This window comes from Nicotiana sylvestris, chromosome 11 (assembly GCF_000393655.2).
Source record: "Nicotiana sylvestris chromosome 11, ASM39365v2, whole genome shotgun sequence".
Lineage (NCBI taxonomy): Eukaryota > Viridiplantae > Streptophyta > Magnoliopsida > Solanales > Solanaceae > Nicotiana > Nicotiana sylvestris.
In genome coordinates this window covers 118,488,202-118,498,770 of record NC_091067.1, presented here as the reverse complement: position 1 = coordinate 118,498,770, position 10,569 = coordinate 118,488,202, and the positions used below count along the sequence as shown (strand labels likewise).

Here is a 10,569-nt window from a genome sequence, read left to right as displayed (position 1 = left end):
AAGTGCAGTGAATTAGAGTGCAATAAGAGACTAAAATTTGGGATTATAGTCTACCATCACACACCATGTCCAGGTCACCACCTTCGTCCCTCTCTCCCTCTCCACCAGTCTACCACTATCACCTTAATTTTTTAGTTTTCACCAGCTATGTCTAATTGCCGTTGCGACAATTCATCAAACAGTTTGTGCGCGTAATGTAGTTATTGCAATGTCGGTAGCCAAAGTAGTGAAACGCTCCCCCAAAATTTTCAGTGGGAATTATGCTTTAAAAGACAAGAACATCTTCACAACAATTCGGCCGTAAGAGACAAAGTTTTCATGTCATTCGCACTCAGATAAAGCTCTAGAGAAGATGGGGAAAAAATCATGGGAGATAAGATAAGATGAGAAAGACCAGGAGAAGAGAGAGAACATAACGACTACCTGGTCGACGGAGTTGGTGGAGAAGGTTGTGATCACCAGTGAATTATTTTTTGTCCAAGATTTCAAACAATTATTAAAAGAAAGGATTTTCAACAAAAAATGAAAAAAATTGACATAAATTTCTCCCCCTTCCATACCTGAGTTTTCATTGATTGCTCTCGATTGAAACAAAGAGGATGATGAAGTTTACCCATTTGTTCTTAGGTATTGAATTTAGTAAATCAATTTACTAAATTCAATGATGAGGTTAATCATCCATGACAAGAGAAATTGTTAGTTGATTTTTATGTCTACTGTTTGTTCTTAATATTGTAGAAGAATGGTGGCAATGGTGAGAGTGGATAAGACGACATGCGTGGTCCTTTGTTCTTCTCTTTTGGCAGGAGAAGACAGGGGGTGGGGTGGGGGGGGCAGAGGGTCATCAAGGAAGATGACGAAAGGATGGGGTGAGGTTCTTATTTTTCTTTTACTCTTTTTTTAAAAAGTTTTTTTTTAATCTACATGTCCTCATCTTATTTGTCACTCTAGCATGTGAATTACACGAATGTTTTATGTTTGATTGCTTATCAATTTTGTGTCTAAATGACACATTTGAAATATGGTTGGAGTGTTCCAATGAAACAGACTTAAGATGAAGTGTCTAAGTGAAAAGTATGGACAACTTTAAAGAGTTGTTGATATATTCCCTATAAATTTATCCACCGAATGCTTAACCAACTAATATATGCATAGACTCTTTTGAATTTAATCATAATTAATTCATATATATTCTTACTTCGTTAAATCACTTAACACATGGCATGCCTAGTCAAATGGTCAACGATCAATGTAGGTATTGGACTCCATAGGTGTTAGATTTGACTCTCATCAACAGTGTCGGATCCACATGTATTGAATGATTGACACCCATTCGTTGAAAAAATACCTTGTCTAGCTAGCCTTTTTTTTTTTGGGTATGTGTATATGCTACACATTAACATCCTTTGACCTCTTTTAGTAAAAATCTTACTGCTCATGAAAGTACATGTCTAACTTATGTGTTGATGTCTCTGTTAATGTAATGTAAAATAGTGTTAATGTACATTGATTGGTGGTGTGAAAATACCGTAACATATACACCCTTATACAACCTAAAATTGAAGAAAAGGTACCCAACTTTTACACACGATGATGTTAATTTTCCACTTGACCGGCATGCAACAGATTCAGCTCACTCCCAGTCTGTACAACACAAAAATCACACGCAACAAATTGCAGCGTAAAAAATAAAGATTTACAGCGTAACTCACAAATAAAGCCGCCTTTTGTAGACCAATTCCCTTTTGCACTGTGAATAAGCATTCTATTCTACCAATTAAATGCATTATTGTACCAACTTGATTTATAAATTGTCCAGACGCGTTGAACTTAGACCCAAAAAACAGAACCTTTCCTTTTTCTTTCTCCTTTTCCTTGTCTGAACCGCAGTTTTTTGGAAACAATGAACTAATCCCTCCCTTGTCCCACTTGGTAATCTTTTTCTCCTTTTTTAATTCCAACATTCCTTTATTTATTTAAATAAATCCCCTTATCCCTCTCTTTCCAAGCAACACTCGTAGATTCTTTTTCCTTTGTATAAAAACCAGTTCTTTCGCCACCCCCTCATCACCAAATCAAAACTTTTTGCTTTCAGATTTCAATTTCACTGCAAACCAATTATTTATTTTCGATTTTACGACGACCCATCTGAGAATCTTGGAAAATTGTGACTCATGGCTGTTGAAAAAACTGTTTTGGATCCGAACCCGATTAAGATCCGGGAAGTTTGGTCCGATAATATTGATTCTGAATTTGAGCTTATACGAACAGCTATTGATCAGTACCCTTACATCTCAATGGATACTGAATTCCCGGGCGTTATTTTCAAGCCGGAGGTTGGTTCTTTCCAGCAAAATCGCCGGCGACATGGACAACATTATAAGTTGTTAAAGTCAAACGTTGACGTTTTGAACCTTATTCAGCTAGGACTAACGTTGTCGGACGCCGACGGTAATTTGCCGGATTTGGGTTCCGGCGGGGTGCACCGGTATATATGGCAGTTCAATTTTGCCGATTTCGACGTGGCGCGTGATCGTCACGCGCCGGACTCCATCGAGCTTTTACGTCGCTACGGGATTGACTTCGAGAAGAACAAGGAATTTGGGGTTGACTCGGCGCGTTTTGCTGAGTTGATGATGTCTTCTGGGTTGGTTTGTAATGACTCAGTGAATTGGGTCACGTTTCACAGCGCGTACGATTTCGCTTACCTGGTGAAAATTCTCACGCGCCGGGAGCTTCCCGGTAAATTAGAGGACTTTTTGGGAATTCTCAGGGTGTTTTTTGGAAATAATGTTTATGATGTAAAGTACTTGATGAGGTTCTGCGAACTTTACGGTGGGTTAGACCGGGTTGCGAAGGCTCTAGAGGTGAGCCGGGCGGTCGGGAAGTGCCATCAAGCCGGTTCAGATAGCCTGTTGACGTGGCATGCATTCCAGAAAATTAGGGACGTGTACTTTGTAAAAGACGGACCGGGAAAATATGCCGGCGTTTTGTATGGATTAGAAGTGTATTAGGAATTAGTACTAATTTTTTAATTTGTTAGTAGTAAATAATATCTTAACTAAATAATTGTTTTTGGTGTTAAATTGTGGTCTCTAGTTTCGCTAATTTTAAAGTTTAACAAGTCATACATTGTTTGGTTTTTGAGTAAATAATTTCATTTGTCTAATTGGAGAATCTACAACGAGTATTTTGTTAGTCAATTTGTATTATTACTATAATAAATAATGAAATAGAAAATTTCTTGAAACAGAAAATTAGCAGTAATAGAATGTCGAAATAATGAAGCGGACTCTAAAATATAATTTCAGAATAAAATCAAGCTCGTTGAATTACTTGTCGTTAATTAATTAAGTTATTGAAAAAAAAAATTATCCAAAAAGATTAATTAATCAATCGATCAACCGGATCTGAATTATCCGAAGTCGAGTGACGACGACGGCGCGAAGCTTACTTTCTTTCCAACTCATTTAACACCAAGAGAAGTGTTTTCTCAATATAAGTACATTCTTTTTTCTTTCCACCACCAACGAGGGACATTTGCTCTTTCTAAAGCAAAAGGGATCTCACTTTCCTTCCACTTTCTTCCCTCGATTTCCCATTCATCAATCTTTTAACCCCAACAATCCCCCACATGAATGGGGAATGTCTATAAGACAAGGAATGCACGGACGAGTGTGTGATTTACATGCAAGATTAATTGCATCTCGATAAGTAGGTTTCCCTTTGAAATTTTCGTAGTGAACTTATGTCGGATATACTCGGTCAATCGGTAGATTTGATATCTTTGAACCATCGAGCTTTGTTGTATACCTAGAAGACATAAGTCACACAATCAATCTTTAACCATTATGGTTCTCACGATTGTGTTCCTTTTAGCCATGAACACCGCCTGATTTCATAAGTGTTTAGAGAATGGGCCTTTACTTTATTCCCCTTGAAGCGGCTTACACTTCTCTCACATAGGTGATTTCTAAACGTATAATCCTATAGACATACTATCTGGTCATTTCCTGCCAGACTTAGCAAATCATTAAAAAGCTTTAAGCTTTATTGACTCATAAAAAAACCTTAATGTTTTACCCTGATTTCTGAACATTGTCTTCATCACGAGAATGATTGAGTTATTTGACAACGTTGAACCGTCAATCATAACTTTGTTTGATCTCTTTGAATCTAGCTCTTGGGATCTCCAGTCTTCTAGGTAGAGTTACCGCCATGATGACTTGTCCTAGGACTTAATCTCATTCCCTTCGATGATCTTTCAAGTACCTCTCTAGATAGGCCTTTTGTAAGTGGTTCCGACACGTTATCTCTTGACTTTATGTAGTCAATCCCGATAACACCACTAGAGAATAGTTGTCTAATGGTATTGTGTCTCCGTCATAAGTGACAAGATTTTGTGTTATGCATAATGTTCCCTACCCTGCATATTGCCGCTTGACTATCACAATGTATACATATAGGCGCCAAAGGCTTGGGCCAAAATGGAATATCTTCCAAGAAATTCCGGAGCCATTCAGCTTCTTCATCGGCCTTATCTAAAGCTATGAATTCAGATTCTATTGTAGAGCGGGCGATGCACGTTTGTTTGGATGATTTCCAAGAGACTGCTCCACCCCATAATTGTAAAAACATATTCACTTGTGGATTTAACTTCAGAAGATCCGGTAATCCAATTTGCATCACTATATCCCTTGATCATGGAGGGATATTTGTTATAATCTTGGGTATGTTGCAGATACCCCAAAACTCGTTTCATTGCCATCCAATGTATTTGATTGGGATTACTTGTAAACCGACTCAGTTTGATAATAGCACATGCTATATCTGGTTGCGTACAATTTATGATATACATAAAAATTCCCAATATTCTTGCATAGTCCAATTGAGAGTCACCTTCACCTTCATTCTTTTGAAGTGCATAACTCACGCCAATTGGAGTCTTGACAATTTTGAAATCTAAATATATGAATTTGTCAAGTAATTTTTTAATGTAGTAAGACTGTGATAATGCTAGACCTTGTGGAGTCTTGTGAATTCTGATTCCTAAGATCACATCGGCAACTCCTAAGTCCTTCATGTCGAATTTGCTAGCTAGCATACGCTTAGTAGCACTTATATCTACCATATTTTTGCTCATTATCAACATGTCATCAACATATAAACAAACAACCTGGAGTGTTTTTAATATAAACACATTTGTCACACTCGGTGATTTTAAACCCACTTGCCAAAATTATTTGGTCAAATTTGGCATGTCATTGTTTGGGTGCTTGTTTAAGTCCATAAAGCGACTTAACTAGTTTGCACACTTTTTTTCTTTATCCGAAATCACAAAACCCTCATGTTATTCCACGTAAATTTATTCCTCTAATTCTCCATTTAAGAAAGCTATTTTAACATCCATTTGATGGATTTTAAGATCATACACGGTCGCCAGTGCTACTAACAACCTAATAGATGTTATTCTTGTTATTGGCGAATAAGTGTCAAAGTAATCTAGACCTTTCTTTTGTCTATAACCTTTGACAACAAGTCTTGCCTTATATTTGTCAATAGTACCATCAACTTTCATTTTCCTCTTAAAGATCCATTTCGAACCTAAAGGCTTATTTCCTTGAGGAAAATCAACCAATTCCCATGTATGGTTATTCAAAATTGATTGAATCTCACTATTGATTGTCTCTTTCCAAAATGTTGAATCAGAAGATGGCATAGTTGCTCTGAATGTTTGAGGCTCATTTTCAAGCAAGAATGTCACAAAATCTAGTCCGAAGAAAGTAGATGTTCTTTGACATTTGCTACGCCTTGGATCTTCTTCAACTGGAGTATTTTTCTTTGGTTCTTCCTATGGTCGTTTAGGTCTTTCACTTAACGACTCACATTCAGTTTTATACGGATAGATTCTTTCAAAGAATTTAGCATTATTTGATTCAATTCCCATATTAATATGAATCTCGGATTATCAGATTTATGAACCAAAAATCGACATGCTTTACTATTTGAAGCATATCCAATAAAAATACAATTCACAATTTTTGGTCCGATTTTATCCTTTTGGGTAAAGGTGCTTGTACATTTGCTAAACACCCCCATATTTTGAAATATTTCAAGTTGAGTTTTCTTCCTTTCTATTTTTCATATGGAATAGAGTGCATTTTGTTGTAGGGTACCCTGTTGAGTATTCGGTTAGCTGTAAGATAGCTTCCCCCCACAAACTCTTCGGTAATCCAGAACTTATTAACAAACAATTCATCATTTTCTTTAATGTTCGATTTTTTCTTTCCGCAATTTCATTGGATTGAGGTGTGTAAGGGGCAGTAGTTTGATGGATAATTCCATATTCCGAACATATTTCTACAAATGGAGATTCATATTCTCTACCCTTATCACTTCTAATCATTTTGATCTTTTTATTCTATTGATTCTGCACTTTATTCTTGTATTGCTTAATGCTTCAATTGCTTCATCCTTACTTTTAAGCAAATAAACATAATAATATCGAGTACAATCATCAATAAAAGTTATACAATAATTTTTTCCACCTTGAGATGGTGTTGATTTCATATCACAAATGTTAGTATGAATTAAGTCTAAAGGATTTGAATTCCTTTCAACAGACTTATAAGGATGTTTTACAAACTTAGATTCAACACTTATTTGACGTTTTGATTTATTACACTCGAATTTATGCAATGCTTCTAAATTAATTAACTTCCGCAAGGTTTTGTAATTGACATGTTCTAATATAAACGAATATGCCATAAATCATTTGACTCCAATAAATAAAAAGAAGCTAAAATTTTATTAATATTGTCAACAACCATTACATTGAGTTTGAAAAGGCCCTCTGTGAGGTAGCCATTTCTAACATACATTTCATTCTTGCTTACAATAACTTTGTCAGATACAAATACACATTTGAATCCATTCTTAACAAGTAAAGAAGTTGAAACTAAATTTTTCCTAATAATAGGAACATGAAGAACGTTGTTGAGCATTAACTCCTTGCCGGAAGTCACCTTCAGGAATATCTTCCCATAACCCTCAATCTTGGTTGTTGCAGTATTTCCCATGAAAAGCTCTTCTTCGGGACCAGCGGTAGAGTAAGTCGCAAATGTTTCTTTGACAGCACAAACATGTCGAGTGGCTCCATAGTCAATCCACCACTCCTTTGGATTTCCAACTAGGTTGTATTCCGAAAGCATTGCACACAGATGATCAATGTCATCATTCTTCTCCACTATGTTGGCATGTCCCTTTTTCTTATCCTTTTTCGGGAGATAATCAGGGGCTTTGTGACCAGCTTTTTCGTAATTGTATCAGTTGCCCTTGAATTTTTTCTTGTTTTGCTCCTTAGTCTGTCCAGAAGAACTCTTCCTCTTCTTACTTTTTGGAGCAGTCTCCTTAACGATATTAACTCCCATAAACATTGAATTTCCACGAGACTTTGTCTCGGTTGTTTTGTTGTCTTCCTCAATCTTGATATGAATCACAAGATCTCCCAACTTCATTTCTTTGCTCTTGTGCTTTAGATAGTTTTTGAAATATCTCCACGAAGGAGGCAATTTTTCAGTCATTGCAGCCACTTGAAATGCTTCATTCACTACCATACCAGAAGAAGGAGGCAATTTTTTCTTGTTTTGCTCCTTAGTCTGTCCAGAAGAACTCTTCCTCTTCTTACTTTTTGGAGCAGTCTCCTTAACGATATTAACTCCCATAATCATTGAATTTCCACGAGACTTTATCTCGGTTGTTTTGTTTTCTTCCTCAATATTGATATGAATCACAAGATCTCCCAACTTCATTTCTTTTCTCTTGTGCTTTAGATAGTTTTTGAAATCTCTCCACGAAGGAGGCAATTTTTTAGTCATTGCAGACACTTGAAATGCTTCATTCACTACCATACGTTCAGTAATAAGGTCATGAAAAATAAGTTGAAGCTCTTGAACTTGGGTTCCATTGGTTTTGCTATCTATCGTTTTATAGTCTAGAAACTTGGCAACCACTAACTTTTTAAAGCATGCATCTTCAGTCTTGTACTTCTTCTCAAGTGTGTCCCATAATTCTTTCGAAGTTTTCGTAGCACTATTGACATCATACAAGTCATCCTCCAAAGCACTTAAGATGTAGCCTTTGCAAAGAAAGTATGCTCGTTTTCACGCCTCAACAATCATAAATTTCTCATTGTACGACATTGTTAGTTTATATGAGTCCACCAAACTATAGAGTACCTGGTCCTCTATGAGATGATGCATAGAATGCAGTAAAGACTGAATGTAAAGAAGGAAAGAGATTTTTCTATGTGGAAAAATCTCACACAAGGGGATCAAAAAATCACGACCTACTCTTGTAGGCTTTTAACTCAACTAACTTGCAATCTCCCTATTACAAGCCACTCTGCATTGCAAAACTTCAAACTAACTTGTGATGCAACCACCACAAGCCACTCTATAACTCTCCTAGTTATAAAGGATTTAAACTTATGACTATCCCTAGTCACAACATAAACTCAGAAGTTTACAAATTTGGTTTACTCCTAAGACAACGCTTCTAATAAAGCAAACTAGGAATTACAATGATGAACAAATAATAAGATTACAACTCAACTACGGATGTACATAAACTCATTTAGAAACTGATCCTTAGTGGAGTTGTCTTCTTGTTCTTGACACACCAGTGACTTCAATGCCGGATGAATACTTTTGTTTCTTGAGAGAATATCACTGAATGCACAAAGAATGGTGTGTCTTGCACCAAGTTGTTTTATCACAAAAGATAGCACAATGGATAGTGATGTCAACTCTTGGTGTCCGCTTCTTCCCAATAAGAAGTGACTGTTATACTATCTGCACAACCACTTCTGGGTAGTTGCGTTCCAGCTGGATAGTGGACTTTGTACTTCTGTCAGGACACACCAACGGACCAGGTCCTAGTTGTGTTCCGGTTCTGTGACAATTGCTAGATGGTCACTTTCTTCTGCTACGTTCCAGCTGTGTACTTGACTTGTACTTCTGTCAGAGAACCCTAAGGGAGAAGGTCCCTGTTGTGTTCCTCTTTACATTAATTGCGTACAGTCACTCACTTGTGCTTATGTCGGAGAACCCTAAGGGACCAGGTCATCAGGGGTCCCTGTTGTGTTCCTCCCTGTGGTCGTTCATTCTTCGACCAGTTCACATGAAATGTATATCCTATGGGCCAGGTTCTCTATCTGGTTCACCACGACAAGTTTGTTAGATCATCAAAACATAAGAAACATAAGGCTAAGACATTGAAAACCCATCAATTTTCCCATTTTTGATGATTCAAAACTTAGGCATGGACAATATTTGTTTAGAGCAGAAATAACCAGATAAGATGCCAGAACTACACGAAGTTCCCCCTTAATCTTAGATCTCCCTCTTTGTGATTTTCCCTTGATCTGAAATCCTACCCCTCACCTCTCAGCATGTATATATTACCCTTCACTCTCCTAACTCTCACATACACACTTTTTTCCCCTTGCATCATTAAAAAGAACAGGTATTAAGAAGATCACAAGCAGATAATAAGCATAAAGAAGTCTAACACAGATAGTTCATGCCACATATGTGCACACAACATGACATAAAAGAGAAGCCAGAGGAACATAGTATTGTACAAGCAACGAAAGGGGAACTGTTTTATTAATGTTTACATTGGACTGAGCAAGTCAGGAGTAGTAATGGTTAAGTTCAATATGCCATCACAAAAACAAGCAAACAAAAGTAAAACAACAGCCACAGGATGTTGGAGCAAAAATAGCTTGACAAAAAAAGGATCCTAGGGGACACTAAAGGAAGAAGGCTTGGAGGAAGAGACAACAATGGTTTTAAGAACCAGGTCCAGTCTAGCATTTGCAGACAGTTGTTCTTCAAGTAATTGAGCCCGAAGTCTCTCATTTTCCTTTGTCAGTCGTGCAACCTCCTTATTTACAGAATCAGGTCCGTTAGCTGCTTGACTGAGCTGAGTTTCCAGTATGGCATTTTGAGCCCTCAGCCTTTTTATTTCCTTAGAGGCTTCATTTTGATCGTTGATCAGCTGAGAAATGGTTGAGATGCTTCCACCAACTCTTTCTATACATTCACATTCTTCTAGAGTGGTCTTAGAGAAGGTTTGCTTGCGTGTGCCCACTTTGGGGTTCCCCAAAGGGACCTTATAGAATCTGAACACCTGGGTGAGGAGAAATCCATAAGGTAACTCATGATTTCCACCCTTAAAATTTGCCACCTTCTGCATATGATCTATCACGATTGCTGGCAAATTGATTGGGACAAACTCATCAAGCGCTTCCATTAGGACCATATTTAATTTTGTAGCAATAGAGCGCCTCTCAGAGCGGGGTAAGAGTACTTTATTGACCAGTTCAAAAAGAAGTTGGTACCTAGGGAGCAATACCTTCTTATGCACTTGTTCCCCCTGTTAGATAACTTGCTCTTTCATGATAGCTCTCTGAAAGTTTACTCCACAGATACTCTTAACTGAGGACATACCTTCACATGGAATTCTGAGAATCTTTCCCAATGTTGAAGCGTCGAGTACAATGTC

The 10,569-nt window shown here is 37.3% G+C and overlaps 2 protein-coding genes across 2 annotated transcripts; one reads left to right on the top strand and one right to left on the bottom strand.

Annotated features, from left to right (window-relative positions):
• Positions 1–1,856: 1,856 nt before the first annotated feature.
• LOC104247734 (probable CCR4-associated factor 1 homolog 11) lies at positions 1,857–3,086 on the top strand. Its single transcript, XM_009803818.2, has one exon. The coding sequence runs from the start codon at positions 2,175–2,177 to the stop codon at positions 3,012–3,014; it is 840 nt and encodes a 279-aa protein (XP_009802120.1). The 5' UTR covers positions 1,857–2,174; the 3' UTR covers positions 3,015–3,086.
• A 2,279-nt stretch (positions 3,087–5,365) lies between these two features.
• Positions 5,366–9,510, bottom strand: LOC138881556 (uncharacterized). The gene is made up of 5 exons (XM_070161790.1): positions 9,444–9,510; positions 8,238–8,276; positions 7,394–8,137; positions 6,834–7,297; positions 5,366–5,851 (listed from the first exon to the last, which is right to left on the bottom strand). The coding sequence occupies exons 1-5, from the start codon at positions 9,508–9,510 to the stop codon at positions 5,366–5,368; spliced, it is 1,800 nt and encodes a 599-aa protein (XP_070017891.1).
• Positions 9,511–10,569: the final 1,059 nt, after the last annotated feature.

Coding starts and splice junctions, on each gene's coding strand:
- LOC138881556 (XM_070161790.1), bottom strand. CDS start 9,510: ATGCAAGGGGAAAAAAGTGTGTATGTGAGAGTTAGGAGAGTGAAGGGT. Junction 8,138..8,237: donor ATCATCTCATAGAGGACCAG/GTACTCTATAGT, acceptor TTCTTTGCAAAG/GCTACATCTTAAGTGCTTTG. Junction 7,298..7,393: donor TAAGGAGACTGCTCCAAAAA/GTAAGAAGAGGA, acceptor CTGGTCACAAAG/CCCCTGATTATCTCCCGAAA.
- LOC104247734 (XM_009803818.2), top strand. CDS start 2,175: ATGGCTGTTGAAAAAACTGTTTTGGATCCGAACCCGATTAAGATCCGG.